At 41.9% G+C, this 26,778-nt stretch overlaps 1 protein-coding gene across 1 annotated transcript; it reads left to right on the top strand.

The window, feature by feature from the left end:
- Positions 1–266: 266 nt before the first annotated feature.
- Positions 267–26,778, top strand: BPGM (bisphosphoglycerate mutase). Its single transcript, XM_057733758.1, has 3 exons — positions 267–381; positions 11,648–12,309; positions 26,153–26,778. Exons 2-3 carry the CDS (start codon positions 11,709–11,711, stop codon positions 26,329–26,331), a joined length of 780 nt encoding a protein of 259 aa, XP_057589741.1. The 5' UTR covers positions 267–381; positions 11,648–11,708; the 3' UTR covers positions 26,332–26,778.

Raw genomic sequence — 26,778 nt, 5'->3', positions numbered from 1 at the left:
GAAAGCGCCTGAAGTTTTCCTATTGCCAGGGCGACGCGCCGGCTTTGTTTTTCTACTTCCCTAGGCCCAAGCCCGCCCACTAGTGATAAAGCTAGCTCCTTGCTGGTCTAGAAGTGTGCTCGTCTCCTCAGCGAGCCAATCGAGCCTCACTTTCTACTCCGGGCATTTGAAAAACGGAAAAGACCTAGACCTGTTCCTGGAGTGGGGTGGGGCTGTGACAGAGTGACAGCTCGACCGCCCAATAGTCAGAGCCCTAGGACCTGCCCCTTCTGGCTCCCGGGCTAGAAAAGAGCGTCGATGCCGGCAGCAGGGATGAGTCCTTGGAGGTACTGGCTGCTTTGCGGTCCTGAGGAGTGGCTGCTGCTGTTGGCCTTTTTGCAGGTGAGTGGTTTTGTTCCGGGATATTGCTGTTGCGAACGTTTCCATTTCTCAGTGATGTGGCGGTTTATTTTGGCGTGCGGGAGGGCCAGTGCCTTTTCTCCCCGGGTCCAGTCTCTGATGAGAGTCTGGCTCTCGCGCGTCCGCCCCTCAAGCTCCGACCCTCACTTGTACCCCAGGTGCCTTTCAGCGGTCCCCCTCTCAGGATAAGCCTCTCTGGTCTGTCAGCCGGAAGGGGGATCCCGCCTTGGTAGTGGTGTCTTGACGGCAAGAATAAACAGTGGTTGAAGGGGGTGATGAACTCAACTCCCCTGGACGTCTGAGGCACGGGGTGACAGAGCCCCGTCCCTAGTAGGGCTCCTAGTGGAGGGGAGCTCGCCACTACATCGAGGGAGATGGCAGACCTGGCCCTAAAAGGCTCAGTAGGTAGGAAAAACTTGAGTGTCATGAAAGGGGAGCGCTGAATACCTACACTGGTTTCATGGAGGGTTCACATCTGGAGCTAAATCACAGGGTTCTTCGAACCGCTACAAATGAGAAAAGTGAGTGTATTTATTCTCCTTTGGAAGGGCTGGGGGCCACGTTACTGGAGAACGATGGCAGAAATGCATAATGGAAGTAAAGTTCGCGGCTAAGTGTTGAAGGATAGTTGGTTGTTAGCTAATTTATTATAACTCTCATTTCCCTACCACCTCCCTTCCAAAGTATGGAGGCTTTATGGCTTGTGAGTGGTACCAGAATGTTAACTGACTGAATGCACACTTTTGGGGAAAAAAATCAGAGGCTATCTTTCACCAGTAGCTACTGGGGTTTTCTATAATGAAAGCAGAACACATGTCATTTTGTCTTTTATTTTAAAACTGTCTCCCCTGAGGCCAGGGGACTAGGCTTGATCCATCTTTGTGTTCCTGTAGCACCTCACAAACCACAGATGCTGCTTAGTTGTGGTGGAGCTGAGAGAAGCATATTCAAGCAAATGGTGTCACGGAAGGAGCTCTCAGTTGGCAGGCAAGACACCTGGGTTTTAGTCTTGAAGCCATTTGTGTGATCTTAAATCATTTCAATTCTCTGGCTCTTAATTTTTGCATCTTTAAAAAGTGGATGTTACATTAAATTGTTTCCGAGGTCCATGCCTGTGTTCAAAGTCTGTTGTAAACCAAAGATCCTTAGATGTTTTCCACCACCAGGACATCGGCAAAACCTCATTGCAGTAAATTCCTAACCAGTCTGTTAGCAAATAGAAGTTCCCAGCTACAAGAACAGCTACCTGTTCTTTTGTGTCCATATTTAAACCAAACCAAGTGGATCACTGTAGAAAATTTGACCGTTGTCCAGAATGAACATTGTACAGAATTGTAATGTGGCAGAAAATGTCATCCTTTATTCCATCATTCAGAGGCAACCACTGTTGGTATTTGGGTAGATCTTTCAGTCTCTCTTCCTCTTTTGCCTTCTATGGTTGATTGAAATTAAGTGGCACATTTCATTTTAAGTAATGACACCTAAATTCAGCTACGCCTTCATCTTTGTGTGTCTTGGTGCCTAGAGCACAGAGGACAGGCCGATGTGTGAACTGATAGGTCACTTGAACATCCCTGGAATCAGTGTGAACTGATAGGTCACTTGAACATCCCTGGTGTGAAGTGACATTTATATGGGGAAATAGGACCAAAAGTATCACTTAATAGCAAAACTCTTTCACTGAAACTTGGCCACAAATATGGAAAAAAACATAGTTTATAAAATGTGAAATTAAATTAGTCACTTCACTAAAGCATTTGGATTGTAGAATATCTCTTAGCATTTGGTATGCTTCCAAGACTGTATCTTACCGTCAACACCCCTGCCCTGAAACACACACACAACATTTGATTGCATTCCTCCTTCCACTATCTCATTTAACCTTTTCTCCTTATCCCCACCCTCATTTTAACTTTATTCCCAGCTTTTGCTTCTGCCCATACCATCAGCAAGGCAGGACCACTTTCAAGGGCCTGAAGTCTGTGTCAGTCTTCATGTGTTAGTCAACGTCTGCTCCATTCAACCCAGAATACCTCGCACTCTTTTTGGTAGACGACTTCACTGTAATCTCATTTAGTCTTCCTCATAGCCCCTTGAGAATAGTAATTAGGTAGGAAGGAGGTGTCCTGAGTAGGTGTTGTGCACATCAGTGATGCCACGCAGGCTGGAACAGGCCACATGCCCCAGGCACACACACATCTCATTACACGTGTGTCTCTTCCCTGTGAATAGGGATCTACCTGCTATGGTTTGTGACTTTTGTAAGAAGTGGTCAGTAGGGGCTGTTAGTAGGTTTAAAGTTGGAGAATGACAGGGTGATAGTGTCTGGAAAACATCTGTAAGTAATAATTTGCTCCAGGTAAAGAGTTATTCTTGTAATGCAAATACAAATGGAAAAGTTACCATAAAGCTTTAGGAAAAGTAATAGATGATGAAACAGTAGGTACTTTTGGATACAGTCATTTGAACTTTTCATATTGAGCTGGGCTTGGGGAAAAGCATATTTTAAGACTCTAAGGAACTGAGTTCCAGATTTCGTTCCCCTTAAGAACTGTTCCTTTTTAATTTATCAGAAACGTGGTTAACCTCTCTTTTTCCTATCCTCAAATCTAGCCAGCCTGTCTTTATAGAGTTAGATCCCTAATGCAGTGGAGGTTAAAAGTTGTTCAAAGGCATGGAGTGAGGATTTGGACCAGGGAAAACATCCAAGTGGTCTAGGGTAGCATTTGAATATTTAATATTTAAGGATAAGCTTTGGCTCAAAGCAGCTTTGGCTCTGCATGCCTTATTTTATATTATTTCAACATTATATCATTGACCACATTTCCTGCTCAGTTTTTAGAAACAGAAAACTAAGTGTTTAGACTGGACTTTATCCTGTAATTTTCCCCACCTGTTCTTGAGTCGCCATACCTAGAGTCTTAGACGTTGTTACTTTTCAAACACCGGAGGCAAGGAGGAGGCACTGCCCCAGGAGCATTGGTTTGGAAGAGAGGATGAGCCTCAGTTATGGTGGGCAAGGGAGAGGTGTGTGAAATCATGTGGTTTAATGAGGAGCAGGAGGCAGCAGCAAGATTGTTAGCTACGTTTGTTGAAACTACCTAGAGATTCTGGAAATATTGTAGAAGTAACCTCAGTAAATGCAATGACCTGCGTGTGTACCAGTCTCCTACCTACCTACCTACCCTCTCCATTCATCCCTACCTTGCCAAAAGGGTGCTAATCTTGAAACATAACTCAATTTTATGGTGGTATTTATGGAAAGGATATTTTTTACCCTGTGGCCAATTTAGGTGCAAAAAATGTATATATGTATGTGTGTGTTCGAAAGGTCTTTGAAAATATGAGTCACCTGCAAATTGGGTTTTCTTTGAATCGCCTATTTTTTGCCAAGGCAATTGCATAGCACCTATTCCTGAGCAGGTATACATTCACCTGAAGTGTGAAGCATTTATAAAGATGTCTAATAAAAGTAAAGCATGTCAGAAAGACAAATTATATTTTTGAAGTTTGTTGACAAGATGAGTAATTTTTTCCTCTTGTTCTAACTTGAACTCATTATTTAATAATTTGATGAAGCAAAATAAACTAGTCAGACTGATTTAAATGTGCTCAGTACTGTCTTCTGTGAGGAATAAAAACAGTTATGAATGGGATTCCATTATTCAAGGTACTTGCAGTTCTGGCCAAGGCTAAAATCAGGTGATTTAATAATATTGGGATTATCCCATAACAGGATGCTTAAAGGTTCAAAATGCTGATGTGATTAGTAGATCTCAGTAGATCTGAGTAATCCCAGCTAGGCCAGGTTTGGCAAACTAAGGCCTTCTGGCCCTCTACCTGTTTTTGTACAGCCCACAAACTGAATGGTTTTTATGTTTTTAAATGGTTGAAATAAATCAAAGAGTAACTATATTTCATGTGCACGAAAATTATATGAGATTCTAATTTCTTTGTCCATACGTAAAAGACAAAAAAGTGCCAGTGCGTTTATTGGAACACAGCCTTTTCTGTTCACATATGTGTGGTTTGTGGCTGCTTTCAGCTACAACGGCAGAATTAGGTACTTGTAACAGAAACCATATAGCCCACAAAGCCTAAAAAATTTACCATTGGGCCTCTTATGGAAAAAGTTGCCCCCACCTGAGCTAAGCTGGAGTGTCTTTCACATCATCGCCTTCATCCCATTTCAACAGCCATTATGCTGGTCCAGGTGTTCATTAAATGTTAACAGAGTGGTTGCAAAAGCCTCACAAGTATTCAGGTCCCTGGTTTTCCCATCTCTTTTACTTGTAAGTGCTGCCTGATCCTCCTAAAATACACATTATTAAACCTTTAATGATGTCTCAATACTTATAGAAGAACCTATGTTCTTTGGCACAAGGCCCTTTTGGGGCCACTGTTCAGTCTTATCTTCCTAGACTGGTCTCCTCCTACTTCCTTATTATACCCTATACTTAGCATAGAGTGATCATATAATTTTCCAAGTGGGACCTTCAAGTGTGAAAGGGGCCCTATAATAATTATGTTGGGGAAACAGGCCTAAAGCAAGACTGTTCTAGGCAAACCAGTTTGAATGGCTCACCATTCTCCATAAACACCCATTCCCTTGCCTCTAGTCTCTATTCCCTGAGGCTGGAATTCCTTTTCTTTCTTCTGTAAATCTTAATCTTAAACATTTTTTCAAATCCAGTTTAAATAGTGCCATGAAGCATTATTCAAAAATAAAAATCTCCCGTTTTCCATCTCCCTTATACATGAAGTGCTCTCTCAAGATGTGGGTTACTATCTGCTTTGGTGATACACACACATGTCACCTTTCCCCCATTAGTCCCTTGGAGGCATCATTCATGTCGGATTCTATATTCCTCACAGACCTAGCATTATGCCATGTTCAAATGGAGTTTGTAACACGTTTGAAGAGTGAGTTAACTGACCAGACTGGGTAGACTGATGAGTATTTGGGGCTGTCAGTGTATAAACTATCCATTTTAATATAATTTAAGTAGTAAGAAAAATGGGGTTTCTAAGGACTGAGGACAGAGCCTTGGGTGCCAATGTGGCAGTGGAGCTGAGTGGTTCAAGGCATATGTATAGGCTTTGGGGTCCAGCCTGCCTGAGACTGAACTCCAGCTCTGCCAGTTACAGTCTTTGTCATCTTGGGCAAGTTAACCTCTCCTCCTAGGTTTTTGCATCTGTGAAATAGGAGTGATCGTAGTAACTGCTCTGTAGAATGGTGGTTGAGGATTCAAACAGTCCCAGGCACACAGCACTCCAAGAAAGGTAGCGGCTGTGGTGTCATCTGCTGTCTCCATCATCATAGTACTGTTGCTGATGGGTGGAAAATACAGATTCAGCATCAGGACGTAACAATAGAAGAGCTGGGAGAGATGCAGCACCAAATCTTAGAAGATTTTTCTTGCTTTAATAGAAGTAGTCAGCTTCAGAGGGGTCAAAGTAGTGTGAGTCCTGAGCGAAGATGGTCTCCATTCAGTGAGAAATAACTAGTCAGCTATCTTTGGAGAGACCATTTCAGTAGGATGGGCAAGGTATAAGTTAGGTGTCAGAGGACTAAAAAAGTCATGACCAGAAGGAAGGGAAAAACAGCCAAGAGGAAGGGGCAGGAAGATGAGATGCAGAGTCCTGTAAAAGATATGTTTGTTGGGGCTTCCTAGGTGGCGCAGTGGTTAAGAATCCACCTGCCAATGCAGGGGTCACGGGTTCGATCCCAGCTCTAGGAAGATCCCACATGCCGAGGAGCAGCTAAGCCCGTGTGCCAAAAAAAAAGATATGTTTGTTTAGTAAATTTTTTTCTTTGAGCCACACCATACTTTAAAAAGGAAGGAACCCTGGGATATGGTAATTCAGTGAGCTGTGTGGCCCTTTGGGGGTATGAAGTAAATCATTGACTAAAATCAGTGCTTAATTCAAGTGCCAGTAACCCTTGCCAAGGGATAAAAGAGGACCCTTAAGGACCCACTCCAGCGTGGTGAGCTTTACCAAAAGCAACACACAAAAAAACAAAGCTTGATTTTTAAAAAGAAGAGTTTTTCATTCTTAGTGTGGCACCCCTTTTATAACTTGGGGGTGACCTTTGCCTGACTCGACTTTGTGACTTGAGGTTCTTCTCAAGAGCAGTCGAATGCTGAGCCTCCTTTATATTCACCTTGTTTGTGTGCATCTCATGGAATGTCTGCTTGGGTTGGAAAGACAAGCTGTGACTGGAGATGCTCCTGTGAAGTGAAGCCAAGTGAGCCTAGTTGCTCACACCCAGACTCGAAAGTCTTCCGTGGTGAGGTAGAAAGAGCGCGGGTGTCAGAGACTCAGGACCTGGGTCACAGCTCCAGTTCCATTTAGTGGCTCTGTGTTTTTGGACAAGTCAGTCAGAGTCACTCTTTTTCTCTGTGGAGGTTATGGCCATTCATGAACATACTAAACTGTAACAGGTACAAAAATATAATGGATGATTATTCTTGGCTCTGCCTTTGCCATCAGATACATTGGGATTCTTGAATGAAAGCTTCCTAACATCTCGGGCCTGACTGTTTTTGCTTTGGTAGTTACCACTAAAACTATCAGGCCTTAACCTTATTAGCACAATCTAATCATTTTTGCTTAACCACCTACTAAGTACCTAGTATGTGTCAAGTGTCTTGCTGGGTTCTAGAGATGGGGCAGTGAGTCAGACCAACCTTGATGCAGCTTACAGTCTGACAGGGCACACAGACATGGAACGAGGGATGTGTCACAAGTGACCCATCACAACTGCACCCAATGTCATAAAGCAGGGGGCTGTGGGAAGCACCTCACCACTTCCCAGTGGGTGGGAAGGAAGGGCAGGGAAGTCTGCAGAGGTTCTAAAAGCATCATCCTCAAACCAGCATCGTCACATCACCTGGAAGCGTGTTAGAAATACAGATGCTCAGGCCCAGCCCAGACCTACTCATTCAGGCTTGTGGAAGTGGGGCCCAACAATCCGTTTGAACCAGTTCTCTTGGTGATTCTGATGGACATTAAAGTTTGAGAACCACTAGCCTAGAGGAAATAACATTTAAGCCAAGTGCTAAAACTACAGCATTCAGTATAGAAGCCACTGGTCATGTGTAGCTATGGAGTCCTTGAAATGTGGCTAGTCCAAATTGAGGCATGCTTTGAGTATAAACTACACATCAGGTTTCAGAGACTTTCTAAGAAAAAAAGAAAGTAGAATACCTCGTTGAGAATTTTATATAGATCGTATGTTGGAATGGTAATCTTTCGAACCTAAAGGGTTAAAGTGTATTATTAAAATTTTACCTATTTTTGCTGCTCAATACAGTTTTTAGAAAATTTAAAATTACCAATTTAAAAAAGGCAATTATATGTGGCTTGCATTACATTTTGATTGGACACAGCTGATCTAAAAGATGACCGGTGGGTCCCCAAAGCTGGGAGGGACTGAAGTGGCAGTGGAGGGGAGGGGGTGATGGGTGAGGATTCTGTGTAGGAGACAGTCTGTGCAGAGGTCCTGAGGCCAGAAGGAATATGGCATGTTCAAGGAAATAAAAGAAAACCAAAGCCTTGCAGTCAGATTCAGGATTTTGAGCTTTGTCCTAAGATCAACAGGAAGTAATTTGAGGGTTTTAAATAGGGTACTCAGTTTTCAGGAAGTTTGTAGCTAATACATGAGGGCAAGAGAGCTCCAGCTGAATACTGCAAGACTCTCAGAATCAAAGCTCCCCCCACCTGCCCAAAAGATGGTGGGGGTGGAGGCATTTAGTCAGGAAGTACTATTGAGAGGGAGGGAGCGGGACACTGCCCGTCAGCTGTCCCTGCCCCAGGATGTGAGGCACCGACACAGCTGTTAAAGAGAGAAGCAGGCACCTGGGAATAGTTTTGTGTTCAGTTCATTTTCAGCTTGGTTAAAGTTGAGAGCTGGAGGAAACATTCCGGAAGAGTCCAAAGTTGAGTAGGAGTTTGATTACAGAGCTGGGACTCTGCAGGGCACTGGCAAAGGTTTGGTGAAGGGTGTTCAGGGACAAGGAAGCCTGGCATATGTGGGGAGTAGAGGGTCTGTCCTTTGAAAGCGTGAGCTGGACAACCACAGAGGAAGGCTGGGGTTAGAGCCTGGAGGCTTGGGTCTGGCCGGCTCCAGGGAGTGGGGGTGGGGCTCTTCATTCCCCTGTGGCCCGGAGGAGCTGTCCCGTTAAGTCACAGGTTAGACACTAGCAGACTCAATCTACCCTCAGACATGTCTTGTGTAGCTCACATTTTTTAAATGTCTTCAAATTAGTTGCTAGTATTTATATTGGTTATCACATAAAATTCACATTTACAGTTCTTTTGAGAATTGGAAGATTGAGAACCCCAGTTCCTCAGTGTTGCAAAGAAATAGGCTGGAGCTAAGTAGCAGCTACTCCATTTTTTATATGAACGTCTAAGAGCTGAAATAATCACATTAAAAAAAAAAAAGACTTATTTGCTCTAAAAACAATGCAGAATCCACAAGTTCTTTCTGGTCTGGGTCTTGCATTCTCTCCAATCTTGGGTTTCAGCAGCCCCAGCTTTTCTTTGTTTGCCAGAAGAGTTCTAGAATGGTAGAACTTAGCTCACTGAGACCGGATTATGCAAGTGCTTCATCCGTGTGCGTGAGTGCTTCTGTCAGAGAAGTCCATATGTTCCCCTGCAGTTCAGCACTGTTCCCACCACCCGTGCAGCCCCACGGGGCACTGCTCCTCACAGATCTGCCTGCAACTTTAAATGAAACTGACTACAGTGTTGTTTGTGGGTAAACACTTGACTATGAGCTCCCACGGTGATTAAATCATAAAGGTTGCAAACTATAAACCTCAACAGCTCCTTTGTGAGTATTCAGCAGATAATTAAATGACAAAGTTCAATTAATAGCGAGGAGGAGAGAGGGAAGGGACTTTCTGTTGACCTGAGGTAGATGCTTTGGTACCTTATCCTGTATTCGCCCTCTATACCGTGGGGAGTAAGGGGTGGGTATGTATTTGTAGAGTCTTTGTGGCTGTAGCACTTCTCTGCTCCAGTATATATGTGTTGAGGGGAAAAAAACAGGAATTGTTTTATTTCTTAATGTAAGCAGATAGAGCAGATTAAAATACTGCAAAGTTTGGTGATAGGTGCCTGAGTGTTCGTGATGCTGTTGCTGCACTTTTTTCCCTCCATATAGCTCATAATCAGAAGATGATGGAGAGGTGCCTCTGCCTAAAATGTTTGTCCATCACACCTTCTTCATTTGAAGGGAAAGTAGCTTCATCAGTATAACGAACTTCTTGCTTGACAAGACACAGTAAGGGCTGACGTAGAGAACAATTGATAGCTTCTCTTTTCTCCATCCCCCTCCTCCACCACCACCAAAAACAAAGCGGTAAATGTTGCGTGGGCGTGGATCCAGTTTTTGATGGGCCTGAAGCTTCCAGTACTCAGTGGATTGGGCTGGGCTTTTTTAAAAAAAAACAATACAGAAGTGTCTTTCTTTTGCTGATTAAACACACACTCTCTCTCTCTCATCCACATGAGTTCATTATTTGGTCTCGCCCAGCGCTTTAGAAGAAGTTTGTTTAAGTGAGGGGCCCTGAAGCTTGAACTTCATTAGTTTCCTGATTATTCTGCTTCCAGGCACAGTAGTCACCTAGCCAGACACAGCCCAGTTGTCTTTCATCCCATTCTCTGTCCTTCTGCCACCCGATGCCATCTGGATTGAGGGTAGAAGCATTGCTCTCCCTCCAGACAGTCTCGGCTCTGTGAGGTACCTTCACCTGTGTCCTGAGCCCAGGCTTTTCCAGTGACCTGATGCACTAAATAAAGCATCAGACTTGATCGATGCCTGATGAGAAAGGGAAGTCATAACCGCTAGAGCCTTTCAACCGCTTGCAGATCATCTTATTCTGCTTCCTCCCTCAGGTCCTCTGTTGGCCTTCCACTGCAACTGGAAGCTTTGATTTAAAGACTTTTCCCCCCATTCAAAATCTGTAGCAATTACTAAAGAAAGGAAGAAATTAGATCTAAATTCCAGTTAACTTTGTCACGGATTGTTATATAACTGTGGGTGAACCACAGTTTAAGTGGGACAGAGAATCTCCAGTTAATGGAAGTTTCCAAGAATGGCAGACGACCAGGCCCTGCTGTTCATATAACCTGTACCCCCCAGTGTGGAAAGCGCTGGGCACGTACACTGAGCAGCATTGTTGGTGTAAATCTGTCCCCTGCAAGGAGAGAGAGGCAGGCTGATGCAGCCAGGCCGCAGATTCTCCAGGGTACACAGTGGGCCCAGCAGATCTTTGGGCCAGCAGCTTCCCTAAGGGAGTTCAGAAACACTTTAGGGTTGCCTGTCCCACTTTACTAGAGCCTTCGCCTGCTGAGATGTGGCTGGCATGTGTAGGACAGCTGAAGGGTTGGGTGGAGGAGACATGGCCTCCTTATCTGTGTGCTTCCTCTCACTCCTACAGACCTGCTCCTGGTAATCTGTTTCTACAGGCAGCATCTCTCAGCTGCTTAATTTGATAGCTTGTTTTGCATCTGGATTTATTCCTGCCAAAAACTCTATCTTGTGGCAGGTGAGAGATTATTTAGGTAAGTACCATATTGGGTGTTAATGTCGATTTCAATCACTTTAATGTTTTTTAAATGTTGAACCTTATATTTTCTTGTATGTGGTGTATACAGCCTGTGGCATCGAAGAGCTAGTTGCCACCAATCAGTGATTTACATATGATGAATGTGGTGGTTTATTGAATTAACATGTTTAATAACTTCTATAATAGGAGGAGACTGGTAAATATTTCTCCCTCCACGAGAGGGAGCACAGAATGAGAAGGGTGCCTTCGATCTTGAATCAGTTTCTTGGAGCTGGGAGTTCCCAGCTGCAAGTCATCCTTTTAGACACCTACAACTCATTCCATTAAATTCTCTCTTCTGTAAGCAAAAACTGCCTTTGTAACTGGTGGAAATGTAGCATGCCATTAGAGTGAAGTGTCCTGATGTATTACATCATACAATTAACATATCACCCAGACATAAGAAAATTTAAGTCAACTAACTAGGTTCCCCGTAATTAATTATCTGTAGACTCTGCCTGTATGTGCCGTAGTGTGTATGGAGTTGCTAGATGTCTGATGTCAAAACTGTTCAAGGAATCATTCCAGTGTATTTTAGAAACGGGCTGTTGAAAAGTTGTGCTTCCACTCCCAGGTAGTCGGTTGAATGAAGACTATAACATACTTTTTGCTTCTTTTCTTTCTAGATGCACTGCTGTCACTGAACACTGTCCCACTGGAAAGCATCAGGGAAGCTCAGCCACCAGTATGTCCAAGTACAAACTGGTTATGTTAAGACATGGAGAGGGTGCTTGGAATAAAGAGAACCGTTTTTGTAGCTGGGTGGATCAGAAACTTAACAGGGATGGAATGGAGGAGGCTCGGAACTGTGGGAAGCAACTCAAAGCGCTAAACTTTGAGTTTGATCTCGTGTTCACATCCATCCTGAACCGGTCCATCCACACAGCCTGGGTGATCCTGGAAGAGCTGGGGCAGGAGTGGGTTCCCACGGAAAGCTCCTGGCGTCTCAATGAGCGTCACTACGGAGCCTTGATTGGTCTCAACAGGGAGCAGATGGCATTGAATCACGGCGAGGAACAAGTGAGGCTGTGGAGAAGGAGCTACAATGTGACCCCACCGCCCATCGATGAGTCCCATCCTTACTACCATGAAATCTACAATGACCGGAGGTATAAAGTGTGCGACGTGCCTTTGGATCAGCTGCCACGATCCGAGAGCTTAAAGGATGTTCTGGAGAGACTCCTTCCCTATTGGAATGAAAGGATTGCCCCGGAAGTATTGAGTGGTAAAACCATCCTGATATCTGCTCATGGAAATAGCAGCCGGGCACTCCTGAAACATCTTGAAGGTACCATCTTTTTTTTTTTTTTTAAATAAATTTATTTATTTATTATGTATTTATTGGCTGCGTTGGGTCTTCGTTGCTGCATGCAGGCTTCCTCTAGTTGCGGTGAGTGGGGGCTACTCTTTGTTGTGCTGCACGGGCTTCTCATTGCAGTGGCTTCTCTTGTGGAGCACGGGCAGAGCTCGGGCATCATTAGCTGTGGCACGTGGGCTCAATAGTTGTGGCTCGCAGGCTGTAGAGTGCAAGCTCAGTAGTTGTGGTGCACGGACTTAGTTGCTCCGCAGTATGTGAGATCTTCCTGGAGCAGGGATCGAACCCGTGTTCCCTGCATTGGCAGGTGGATTATTAACCACTGCACCACCAGGGAAGTCCCTGGAAGGTACCATCTTTTTTTTTTAATTAATTAATTAATTTTTATTTATTTATTCACTGTGTTGGGTCTTTGTTGCTGCACATGGGTTTTCTCTAGTTGCGGCAAGCAGGGGCTGCTCTTTGTTGTGGTGCACAGGCTCCTCATTGCCGTGGCTTCTCTTATTGATATGCAGAGCATGGGCTCTAGGTGCGTGGGCTTCAGTAGTTGCAGTACATGGGCTCAATAGTTGTGGCTCGGGGCTTAATTGTTCTGCGGCATGTGGGATCTTCCTGGAGCAGGGATCGAACCCGTGTCCCCTACATTGGCAGGCGGATTCTTAACCACTGCACCACCAGGGAAGCCCAAGGAAGGTACCATCTTTATGCTGTTACTTACTGAAGGTTGCTACTATTACACTTGGGCCTTAATCTAGAAAGGACATGGTTGCTAAGCTAATAACGCATAGTTTACGTAATAGACTTTCCTTCCCTATTACCTTTTGTGATTTCAGTCTTTTAAGGATTGTTTTATTCTATCAATCAAAAATCCTGGGCCTTTTGCATTCGTATTATCTGAAGCATTGATTCTCTAACTTAAGCATCAGAATCACCTGGAGGGAGGGAGTGCTTAGACCCCCACTGGTTGCGGGCCCCACCCTTTGAGTTTCTCAATCTGTAGGGCCTGGGGTGTGGCCCAATAATGTGCATTTCTGAGGCATTTTCAGGTGATGCTGGTACTGCTGCTTGGGCTTCTCTAAGTACTTCAGCACCACTGGTCTAAAAGATTATGTGGCTTTTGTTGTAACAGGTAAGAGGATGCTAGGGAGGGAAGAAATTTCTATAGAAATGGTATGCAAGGTTAAATTTATTTTTTGAGTCTTTCAAGATAAGTAAAATCATATAGACTTCATTTTGCTCACATTCTTCCAGCTTTAGACAATCATTGCTGTATTTTCAGACCTAGCTTTTCTGAATAATTGTTTTGTTCCAGTCTTCTCTTTCCAGACCAGGCTTAGTCATTGATTGGGAGAAAGTTCAGGAGAAGGGAAATAAAAGGATGGCTTATTGGAGATAATCAGTAGCCTTAATTTTATTTTAAGTCCTTGATGTTGTGTTCTAGAAAGTACTGTGTTGTTACCTTCCTCTTAAGTAACATGAACTAAATAAATGAACTCTTCTGAGGACTTGAGCTCACCAGTTTTGGGTACCAGTGATTACACTGTGACACCTTCAGGGGGTTTCTCCTTCCCTTCTCTCCCTTCACTAAATAATCTTGGATGGTTGTGCATTTTGAGTGATCTGCTCTGTCTGGTGTTTTCCTGTCTGTTGGTCACTGTCAGCAGTTAGCTCACTGGCATTAGAATGTGTTTCTCCAACATTCTCTTTTCATTCTGCTTTATTTTTCTATATGAGGCTGTGAAAAATGAAACGGTTGACATTGCACATGAAATAAGTGAAAATAGGTTACTGTTAATAAAGTGATCTTTATGAGATTTTAATGTAAACCTTTTAGCATGTGTTTTTCTCCCCCTAATTTTTATAGCATGGCCAAGAGCCAAATCATTACTCATATACCTGACATCCATTCGTTGTGCAGAAATCTAAAGTCTACAGGCTTTATTGGCTGTTACAAATTTTATTGGCCAGACATGGGACTTGATCTGTTCATGTGTGTGTTTGTGTATATATCTTATTTACTCAACTGTATAAAGGGTTTTATTCTTCCTTGTTCAGAAGAGTCAGCTATTTGATTAAATATCTATATATAACTTCATCATTTCTGGATTTATCATAGTACCTTATTGTTTGAAGAAAACTTGAGGCTCCTCTTAGGACAACAAGAAACTGAATTTCAGAATTTCAAAGTTTCTGCCAGAAGATGTATTCTCTTTTTATGCCAATTCCTTTTTTTCAGAGATGGGACTTAGATCTCTTTGTGGCCAGATTCCCTTCCCTAAATAAAATGCCATCATCTCCTTCAGGATCCTCTTTTCTTCCCCATCTCAGCTAGGAAATCCTCCTTTTAAAGGCAGTTTCCTGCTGTTTAATACTATTTACTCTTTTCCTATCTTCAGGTTTAGGACTTTAAGATGATTCCACAGCCCCAAGCATAGCTTATTCTAGATACCCCCTTCTTTTCGTGTGTTGGTTATTTAACTATCTGTTACTGTTCTTTTTTGAAAGAAATAGGAAGGTTTAACAAATGGTGGTGAAGAAGACTGCCGCCATTGTGGGGATGGAGGGAGAATTACCAGTCGAGGGCAAGGTAACATATGGAAAAGCTGACTCTATATTTGAGGGAGGTTTTGAAACAATTAATAGTTTATTGAAAAACAATCAAAGGGTATAGCTGCTTGGGAAAATAATCTGGCAGTTCCTTGATGGTGAAACATAGAGTTACCTTATGATCCAGTAGCTCTACTTCTAGGTACATACTGTATTCATTTCCTAGTACTACTGTAACAAAGTATCCCAAATGGGGTGGCTTAGAAAAACAGATAATGATTGCCTCACAGTTCTGGGAGCTGGAAGTCCTAAATCAAAGTATTGGCAGGGTCCTGCTCTTCCTAATGGCTCTAAGAGAGAATCCTCTCTTGCCTCTTGCACTTTCTGGTGTTTGCCAGAAATCTGTAACATTCCTTGGTTTGTAGATACATCAGTGCAACCCTCAGTCTTCACTTGGTGTTCTCGCTGTGTGTCTCTACTTCTTGTCCAAATTTTCCCGTTTATAAGGACACCAGTAATATTGGACTAGGGCTCACCACAATGACCTCATTTTAGCTTGGTTACCTCTATAAAGACCCATTTCCAAGTAAGATCACATTTTGAGCTACTGGAGGTTAACTTCAGAATGTCTTTTTGGGGGGAATACAGTTCAACTCATAACAATACCTAAGAGAAATGAAACATATGTTCACAGAAAAACTTGTACACAAACCTTCAAAGCAGTATTACTCATGATAGCCATAATGTGGAAACAACCCAAATGCCCATCAACAGATGATTGGATAAATTAAAGGCAGTATGTCCATACAATTAAATATTATTCTGCAATGAAAAATAATGAAGTCCTGGCACATGTTATAACATGGATGAACCTTGAAATCAGTATTACATGAAAAAAGCCAGTCACAGAGGATCACATATTGTAGGATTATATTTGTATAAAATCATCAGAATAGGCAAATCTATATAGACAGAAAATAGATGATTTTTTTCCTAGGGCTGGGGTGGAGGGGAAGAGGGTGGGTGGAATGAAGAGTGACGGCTAGTACGTGCAGGTTTCTTATTGAGGTGGTGAAAATGTTCTAAAATTGGTTGTGGTGATGGTTGCACAACTCTGAATATGCTAAAAGCCATTGTATACATTAAGTGGGTGAATTGTATGGTATGCAAATTATCTCATTAAAGCTGCAAAATAATTTATTCAATGAGATTTAGAGATGAAAGAATTTGACATTGGCCTAGAAAGCAATAGTTTATGGCAAATACGTGAAAGTGACAGATAACAAAGGAGATATGCATGGATGTGGAATGTAGACTAAAGAAAAAAATTAAAACACAGCTTTGACAGCGGGGGCAGAAATGGATTTATAAGGAGTACTGAGAAATTAGCAGGTGTTTGTCCTCAGGCTTCATTTAACTTTTCTTCTGAAGGTCTTTTTTTTTTTTTTTAAATTTGCATGTATAGAACTAAATTACCTTTCAGAAATTAGTGAAATAGAAGCAAACTTAAATTATAACTCCTATCCCTATCACTATGAATAGGCTGTATAGAAAATGTTTTTACTTGGGGAATAATTGATTTAAAACAGTGGTGTTCTTGCTGGAAGATGTAAATTGTACGAAGAGTAGGAAGTATGTGTAGAGAAAGATGTAAGGCTGGCAGATGTCTACAGGAGAGGAGAAGGGAGGTAAATGGTAGGGTGATAGGAAATAGAAATGGTAGGGCTGGTGGTCAGGGAGGATGGCAGACATTCAGGGAAAAAATTGGCAGAAAAGCCAGAATATCCAACTAGGCACACGGCAATAGCTGGGGAAGCAAATGAAGTGGAGTGAGGACTGTGATTTGTCCATAGGAAGGCATAAGAGTGGTTTATAGTCCCGGCTCAGCCATCCTGGGGAGAACAACTTTGTTCCCTTTTGGCCTCCAGTACCCCCTGGTGGTACTATTGTTAAGATTCATCAAATTCTTTGATTACTTCTTGCGCCTGAAATTTGACTGGGTTAGGTTTTAGGATGACATCATAAATTAGTTGTCATCTCTTGTTTTAGGAGTCCTCTAAATGCCAATCTCCACCAATAGAATTTCTCTTACAGTGTATATTGAAAAATAAGGTCCAAGTATTCTATGTCACAGCTCTGAGAATTAAGCATAAGTCACTTTCCCAAAGATCAGAAGAAATAGTGTATGTTATTTCTTCCATGTCATTTTTGTTAATTTAGTGAGATTTCAGCCCTTTTAAGATTTATAGTGGATGTATATGCTTACTGGGTTAGGAATACCAACATTAGTCCTCTTATCTTGCACGTCTAACTTTCAGGAGTTCATGTATGAAGGCTTCATGTGGTACTTGATAAATTCTCATCCTAAAAGAAAACATTCTATTGAATTTGGATATTGACTTCCCAAGACTCCCAAAATTAAGTGAATCTCCTTTACTTTAAGGGGAAAATGTAGATTTTTGTTTTATAGGAAAGATTCTTGGCTAATTTATTTATGTGTGTATGTGTTTGTGTTAAAAAATGTTATAAAATTTACCATCTTAATTGCCAATCTATTTTTACTGTGAATTTACATGACTACACACTCCCCATGTTCTGATTAATACCTGTTGTCCCAGTACAATTATTAGCAGCATCTCCTTTCACTTTCAAAAGTGCCCCAACTTGGATGATAAATTATGTGGTCATGTTACAAAGATGTTAGCTTTCATCTGTATTAAGAATGAATCTTTGAAATGAGCGTGGCCGGATTCCATACTCCCTATAAACAGCAGTCCCCAACCTTTTTGGCACCAGGGACTGGTTTCATGGAAGACAGTTTTTCCACGGCCGGGGGTCGGGGATGGGGAGGTGGGGAGGCATTCAGGCAGTAATGCGAGCAGTGGGGAGCAGCAGATGAAGCTTTGGCCCCTCACTCACTGCTCACCTCCTGCTGTGTGGCCCCTCCCGAACAGGGACTATAAATGAAAAAGTTGCTAAATTCTCCGCATTGATCACAAAAATAAAAATGCCTGTGGTTGTAGACTGATCTGATTACTAGTCGTGTTGTCCAGACATGTATATGTAAAATTCTCCCCTATAAATAGGATCTTCCAAGGAAGTGGGCAGTTTTTCCCCATGTTGTCCTTAAAATGCCTGACAGACTTCAAACATCTTACCTTCTGCTGGGGAGGAGTGCAGGAACTAATAGAATCAATGACAGCACACTGTCCTGTCATAAAAATACTTTATTGTAATTTTGAAGTAGGAAGAATTATGACCCAGGCACATAGCTAATTAGGAAATTGGTCTACCCTGACGTCTCCAAGTGCCTTAAGATCTTGCGATGGAGAGTATACTAGTGTTACTCATCTACTCTAGATTGTCTATACCTCAACAATGGAGAGTGTTAGTTCCTAAGACGTTATTTTGTTTCTCAAATATTTGGTGTTGTGATTTTACCCCCGAGTTAGTCAAATCCTGCCTGACACGTCTTCCATTTGCGGGAAAGAAGACAGGTGCTGTTGAAGGAAAATGAAACCCAGGCGGACCTCAGATGGCTTAGCCATGGTGCGGATAAGTAGTTGGAGTCATGAATTCCAGTTCACTGAGTCTCTAGACACGATTACTGCCTGGGCTGTTTTGTTTTAAATTTTTTCTGAAAAGTAGCCTTTCCCTTGATCTGTTCTGTTTGGAATAGTATGTTGTAGAAGCTGAGTCAAGAGTATCTTTGGCAAGTAAACCATAAAAAAGGTAATTTCATGCAACTAATTGAGTCTTACATTGTTATTGCTGTTACCCTAATGTGGTGGTCTGTGAATGACACTCCCTAGTACAGCTATACAATGTGGCCCTTTTTTGAGTGCACCCTATGTGCTAAGCGCAGTTCTAAGCATTTTACTTACATGTCTTGTTTCTTGTAGGAACTAGAACAAATCTCTGAACTCACTGGAAAGCTATAGTTCAACATTTTGTTTTACTTTGTTCAACACTTTATTTTACTCTGCTGTTTCATGTTGTTAAGTCATGTTTTTTAAATTTCCTTTGAGCAATCGTGGATTGTTTTCATTCTGTTCTGTTTGTTCTTTTTGTTTTTCAGATTCCACATATAAGTGAGATCGTACAGTATTTGTCTTTCTCTGACTGATTTCACTTAGCATAATACCCTCCAGACCCATCCATGTTGTGACAAACGGCAGGCTTTCTTTTTTTTATGGCTGAGTAATATTTCATTACATATATATGTACCACATCTTCCTCATCCATTCATTTATCAATGAACACTTAGGTTGCTTCCATATCTTGGCTATTATAAACAGTGCTGCAGTGAACATTAGTGTGCGTGTATCTTTTTGGAAAAAAAAAATTTTTTTTTCTTGGCCATGCCACATGGCTTTGTGGAATCTTAGTTCCCTGACCAGGAACCGAACTCACGCCTTTGGCAATGAAAGCACAGAGTCCTAACCACTGGACTGCAAGGGAATTCCATATATCTTTTTGAATTAGTGTTTTTGTTTTCTTTGGATAAATACCCAGAAGTGAAATTGCTAGATCATATGGTAGTTCTAGTTTTAATTTTTTGAAGAACCTCCATACTGCTTTCCATAATGGCTGCACCAATTTACAATCCTACCAACAGTGCACAGAGTTCCCTTTTCTCCATGTTCTTGCCAACATTTGTTATTTGTTGTCTTTTTGATGATGGCCATTCTTACAGGTGTGAGATGATATCTCATTGTGGCTTTAATTTGCATTTCCCTGATGATGAGGGATGTTGAGCATCTTTTTATGTGTCTCTTGGCCATCTGCTTTTCCTCTTCGGAAAATGTCTATTCAGGTCCTCTGCCCATTTTTTAACAGGTTGTTTGGTTTTTTTTTGATGTTGAGGTGTATGAGTTCCTTGTACATTTTGGATAGGAAGCCCTTATCAGATGTGTCATTTGCAAATATCTTTTCCCATTCAGAATGCTGCCTTTTGGTTTGTTGATAGTTTCCTTGTCTGTGCCAAAGCTTTTTAGTTTGGTGTGGTCCCATGGATTGCTTTACTTTTAATTTGATAGTAGTTCTTAATCCCTTCAGAAGAAAGAAGACTTAAAACAGACATATGAAATATTATATGGTAAGAAAATTCCTACTTAAGGGGCTGCTTTACTGATTTTTAGCAGCACAAACAACTACCTGTGCTGTACTAGCAAGTCCGGATTACAGCAGGGCCCACCTCTCACCAAGAACCACCCTGAAAACTCCTAACCCAGGCTTAAGTATCTAACAGCACTCTGTTCCTTAGCATTCCAGACAGGCGTGTGTTTCTTTCTCTGTGGTTGGAATAGTCACTTCCTGTTTGTTTCCTGCCGGCCCACATTGAAAGAGAAGCCAGTTACTGAACTGAAGCATTGGATGTAGTCTGCATCTTGCCAGCGGAAGTGGATTGTTTAGTCTGGGTTCAAGAAAGGACTAGGCAGTTTCAAGTTTGGAGTAAGAGTGGCATGCAAGACAGACCCCTGAAGAACTGTGTGCAGCTGCACACATAACAAGGCAAAGAAGTGATGAGGTGAAATTAGAGACTCAAGGAGGAAAGGTCACTGGGACTTGCTATGGGGATGGGGACTGACCAGTCAGTCACCTTTGGCATTTTATAGTGGGATATTTTCAGAAGTAGCAAAGTCAGGCCTCTCTTCTGTGAGGCAAATGCTTATCTAGTGGTGTGGCTAAGCTTTTTCTTATTATAATTGATTTATAGAAAGCTTCATTTTTTAAAGATATAGGCCATTTAACTATAAAATTAGATGTAGAATGGATTCTTCTCTCTGCCTTATTCTACGCTAGAGGCTGTTATGCTGCCATCATGTTACACTATTGAAATAACCCCTTTCCAATTGTCCCCCAGCTTTAAGTTATACATGGGTAGCATTTAAACCTAAAAGAAATAAAATTGAAAATAGGTAGACTATACCTTAAATTCAGAATCTCTTGTGTCAGCTCTCACTTTGGCAATAGAAGAATACAGAACTCTTATCACAAATCACCCGTCAGTGGCGCTTGGATGGTGACTGACTCAACTGGGGAAAGGAGGTGGGGCGTGGGTGGCACCCCACAGCTGAATGATTTGATCGGAGCTGTTTTCCTCTCCCTCTCATCCCCAAAAACATGCATTGTGGAGCTGGGGTTTCCTCTTGTCCTGTAACAGATCTGTCTCCCTGAACATCTTTTCTCCTGTTCCTGATATTCAGAAATTTCGAGCGCACATTTTGGAGAAAACCAAAGAAAATATATAGAAGATAAATTTAATTCAAATTGTTTATTTTATGAGCACTAATTACAAATGACTTTTTTTCCCAACCTTTTCAACCCTCTCTTTTTTTCTTAATAGGGTAATAAAGGAAACACAATGTTTAATCAAGTCTTCAACAGTAAAGGACTAGATTTAATTTGAAAGCTCAGAGTTCAGATTCATTCATTTCCACTGTGTGCCAAGGGCTCATTAAATCAGGTACTGTACTATTCTTGGTACAAGGATACAGCACCTAGAATTGGACGTACAAAGGCCTTACTTTTGAGGCGCATACATCTCCCTTTTGATTTCCTTCTGTAACTCAGCTGGTACTGTTCCTCTGACAAAGCCCTCCAAGTGCTTTCACGTATAGGCTGTATACATTAGAGCTTTCAGTTAACATTTTATGCCTAATAGCCTTTATTTATATGTAAGAAGCAGATTCACATAATACATGCAGTTGCAATATTGGATCATAAAGCTAAATAATTTCTGGATCCTACCAGCAACACGTGATAGAATTCCTTATAGTAGAACAAACATTTACTAAATTCTTGCAGCGTATAAGGCACTGATCAGAGAGCATGGGTGACAGAAGGAGGTATAAAGCATGGTCCCTTATAATCCCTGTGGGAGAAGTGAGCATTTGCTCAGCCACTTGTAACAGAAGGCGAAGTGGGAACACTGTATATATGTGCAGTGATCTTAATGACTGTCTGTGGTTCCTGTTCCTGCTACAGTGACTCAGGGGAGTCATCATAGGTATGGATTTGACTTTCTGAAGTTAGTCCCGTATGCAGAAAATGAAATTGTTTGAATTTCTTCCCATTTTGGCTTCAAGTTACTCCTTTGACTTCCCACCAAACTTTCATTCTTTCCTACTGGAAATATCCCAGTCATTTAAATGGATTGCAGTTAACTCCCAGACGCTCCCACGTGAAGATTCAAGAATTAAAGACAACGGTTGGGAGTTGGTGAAGGGGTAGTGATGGAGAAGGGTTGTTGCAGGATTTGATGTTTTCCTTCAGAACATTCTTGGATGCCATATAAAACAAGCTAAGCCCGTTATCAGACATGATATCTGGCCATGAGTTTTAGCTTTCATATGATGTTCCAGTTAATGAGTTTGTAATATGATATTACATAATATAGTATTGATGCAGTTTGGTTTAATCCAATGCAGATGCATTTTTCTAGCCTTAGGAGTTCTGCTTGCTTAACTCTCTTAGGACAGAATGTGGCTTATGCCAAAATTAAGTAATGAGTAATGGCTTCATTGTGGTTTTTCCTACTTTGCTATTTTTAAAATGTCAGTCGCTTAAGTCTCATTGACTGGTTATTAACCAGTCTAAGTATTTTAAATATTTGTAAGTAATTAGTCTGCTGTGCAAATGGCATGCGTGGTTATTAAAGTGGAACGTCATCTTTATTTATTGGAAACAGTTCTATGTTTGTTAAGCTCTCCTCTTTTTATAGGTGAAATATTGTACTTCTCATGGCCTTTGTTTAGTTGGCTCTTTCATTTAATCCCACACAAAAGTGGGTTGTTACCTAAGCCATAGGCATGAGCTTGAGAGTGGTGCTCTTAAAGAAAGGACTTGTTAGGTCTAGTTAGAGCTGAGGCTGTGGTCAGATGAGTTCCATGTGTGCCCCTCGCCCCTTGCTAAAGACCTAGAACTTTTTTCTGAGGTCACAGGCTGCAACCCCTAAACCTGGCCCATCATGATCCCAGTGTATTAGCTGTTTCGGGGGATCAGACAAATCTGTTCATCCCTTGACTAGTCTTGAAGACATGCGAACACTAGGTGCTGGTGTCCAATTGGCACCCAGCCCTTCACAAGGGTGGAGCATGAACACATTCTCCTCTCTCCTTATGCTGTGGCAGAAATATCCATAGGCGAGTCAGATGACCAGAGCTGAAGTCCTGGAATTTGGGAATTAAAAAACAAAAAGGTCCAATTTTACTTTGTTAACAGTCTTGTGACAAACAGTTTTATTTAACTTCTCTGAATCTGTTTAGTAGTTTTTTAAACAGCTTTCTCGAGATATAATTCACATGGCACACAGTTCACCCACTTAAAGTGTACAGTTCAGGGGCTTTTCACAGGGTTGTCCATCTATCACCACAGTCAGGTTTAGAGCATTTTCATTATCCTCGCAGTCACTGCCCAGTCCTCCCATTCCCTCTGGCCTAAGCAACCCAGATCTATTTATGTCACTATAGATTTGCCTGTTCCAGACATTTCATACAAATGTACTCATACAGTATGTACTTTGTGACTGGTTTCTTTCACTTAGCACAGTGTTTTCAAGGGGCATCAGTGTTTAGCATGCATCAGTGCTTCATTCCTTTTTATGGCCAAATAATATTCCATTGCCTGGATCTACCACATTTACTTTATCTGTTCATCAGTTGGTGGACACTTAGGCTGTTTCCATCTTGTGTCTATTGTGAGTAATGCTGCTCTGAGGGCTCACATGCAGGTTTTTGTGTGGGCCTGTGTTTTCATTTCCCTTGGGTGTGTACACCTAGGAGTGAAATTGCTGGGTCCAATGGTAATTCTATGCGTAACTGTTTGAGGAATTGCCAGATGGTTTTCCAAGGATTCCACAGGATTTTATACTCTTAATTTTACAATGTATTCGGTTTTCAGTTTCTCTATATCCTTAGTGGTCACCTGGCTCTAAACCACGTGCTCTTGCGTTCCACCCTGGGTACCTCCAAGGGATGCAGTGGCAGCTGCTCTGCGTCCAGCTGACAGATCTGACCTTACAGAGCTCGAGGGCTCTTAGAATCCAAGGCAGTCATCTCCCAGCTAAACAGCTGGCTGTGTGGTCTGAATTTATCTGTTCTTGCCAGCTTTAGTTTGAGATGGTAATCTTGTGTAGGGTTGCAGTGTGGGGATGAGGGCTTGGCAGGGCAAAGCAGTGTTTTAGTAGCCTACCCTTTAAATCTTCTACCTAGAAGAGAATTCCTCATAGAGAAAGAAGCAATACTTATTGTGCTATACTTTTTCATGTATATTCTCTTTTAAGTCCATCCTTCCCACCCTGCACCCTTTGTAATGGTAGAGAAGAGTGTATGTTTCTTTCTTTTAATTAGACAGAGGCAGTGGAGGCCCAACGAGGTTACTTGTCTAAAGTTATATACTAGGTAGTATTTGGAAGGGGACTGGCAGAGGAGGAGATGGGACATGTACTTTGAAGAGACCCTGACTTCCAAGTGAGGATCCTTTCCATTGTTTCGTAGCTGTTTGAGTATACAGCTTGTGCTTAAGAGTTCTTAGGAAGCTCTCTGGACCTAGAAATGAAATTCTAATAAAGGACCACCCCAGCGGTTGAGATCCAGTGCTATGATTCTGTGACTAGTCATAGTTATGACCACTGGTTAGTCAAAATGATAAAGTGCATTGATAACTAACTGCTACTAACTTATTCTGTCATCCTCACCTTCCAAGTAAAGATGGACCCTTGAACTCCCCTCAGAACTTGCTCTATTTAGGTCCTTTCTATTCATATAGAACAGAAGCATATGGTTAGAATTTAGAAGTCTATATAATAAAGGTGTGTTTTTAAAGTAGATAATTTGAATACTTTCAGTTGCCTTTTAATTAGCTTATTAACTCCATCTCTTTAGGTCTCCTCTTCTTCTCTTTGCCCGTTTTGAACTCAGAGAAGCTTGAAAGACATTGTGCACTAGTTACAGATACCTGGGTTTAAATCCAGGCTTTGCTATTTACTGCCTGTGTGATCCTGAGTTGTTTGCTTAACCTCTCTGTGTCAGAAATTGTTACATGGAAAAATAATAGTGCCTAGTCTCCTAGGATTACAATAGTGATTAAATAAGTTAATACACATATAGTACTTACAAGGGTACCTGGCATGCAGAATGTACTCTCAGTACGTTTGCTATTTATTGTTAAAAGTACTCATAATAATAAAAACCTTATCACCACGGCTGCTGCCATCCTTGCTACAGCTCCAGCTCTTCTGGCCGAAGTTAAACAACCTACGATTCAGATTATTTATTTACTTATTCAAAAAAAAAATTTTTTTTTTTTGGCCGCCCTGCATGGCTTGTGGGATTTTAGTTCCCCTACCAGGGATCGAACCCAGGCCCTTGGCAGTGAGAGTGCAGAGTCCTAACCACTGGACTGCCAGGGAATTCCCTGATTCAGGTTATTTAAAAAAGAATTGGAATTCCCTAGCGGTCCAGTGGTTAGGACTCCGTGTTCTCACTGCCAAGGGCCCGGGTTTGATCCCTGGTCAGGGAACTAAGATCCCACAAGCCATGCAGCCTGGCAATAAATAGATAGATAGATAGATAAATAAATAAATAAATAAATAAATAAAATTTAAAAGGAAATAAAAAGAGAATTGAAGGTGATTTCTCCATTACACACACCTTGTTCTCCTAGCAGTTGGGAGGTAAGGGACAGAGGAGAACGAGGCCTGTTTACAAGGCATGTTAATCCATCCTCTCTCGACTCCCCTCGATGGTGCTTCCTGAGCACCAGGCGGAGGGCTTCTGCTTGGCTGGGTCTAGCCCCCGCTCACTCAGTGCGGGAATACCAGCCACTTTTTGATCAGTTAAACTAGGTTCCAAGGTTAATTTTAGCCAGCCTGGGGACAACATATAAAAGGAAAAAACGAGAAAACCCTTGTGGTTCACTTTCAGGTTTTTCAAAATTGATTTCTGTGGAAAACCAGTAACACAAATGTGGGCATGGAGAGAATAATGTTCATTCCCTTAAGATTTAGATAGGAAACAGCCAGGAACAGGTTGCCCCTAAAGATATTTACTGTCCTAAGATTCGATGTAATGTGACTGTCTTTTTTTTGTTTTCTTTAAACTTTTTCCTTGGCTCCCAGCAACGATAGCTGGAATCCCTTACGGTATCTGGTGTGGTTCCAAACTGCAGTTAACATGGGACTAAGTAAATGTGCAGTTCAATAAGGAAACAGGGCTTCCTTCTGGATTGTCTTTAACACTTTGCTCCTCCCTCTCTTAATCTCCAGGTATCTCAGATGAAGACATTATCAACATTACTCTTCCCACCGGAGTCCCCATTCTCCTGGAACTGGATGAGAACCTGCATGCCATCGGGCCTCACCAGTTCCTGGGTGACCAAGAGGCTATCCAGGCAGCCATAAAGAAAGTAGAGGATCAAGGAAAAGTGAAACGAGCTGACAAATAAAGTCTTTCACACGTGCTGGCTAGGAATAGCTGCAGAAGGAGTGGCATGCGGTGTGTTGTGGGTGCTGATCTCCATTTTTTTTTTTCCCCTGATTTTTCCTGATTTTTCCAGATCTAGGCTGTGGGGTAGAGTTTATGTAGGTAATTAGGTAACTTATGTTGGCCCAGATGAAGGCTTTAGAATGCCTGAGTGCTTATGTTATAAGCCTTATGTGTTCTCCTCTGCTGACTCCATTTGAATTAGTTACTAGGTTAGTCACCAGTGGGGCTTAATCAGTGTCATAGGTTTCTGAGATTGGGGAACAGCAAGTAGAAGTCAAGTTCAAGGTATTCCTCATTCAGTAAATCAGTATTGCATCACCACTGATAGGCACTACTTACTCCACTAAGTAGTTCACATTTATATTTACTGAGACTTTCTGGGATGATAATAAAGGATATTAGATAA

The sequence above is a fragment of the Hippopotamus amphibius genome, chromosome 4 (assembly GCF_030028045.1).
Source record: "Hippopotamus amphibius kiboko isolate mHipAmp2 chromosome 4, mHipAmp2.hap2, whole genome shotgun sequence".
Taxonomy (NCBI): domain Eukaryota; kingdom Metazoa; phylum Chordata; class Mammalia; order Artiodactyla; family Hippopotamidae; genus Hippopotamus; species Hippopotamus amphibius.
This window is presented reverse-complemented; position numbering and strand designations above follow the sequence as displayed.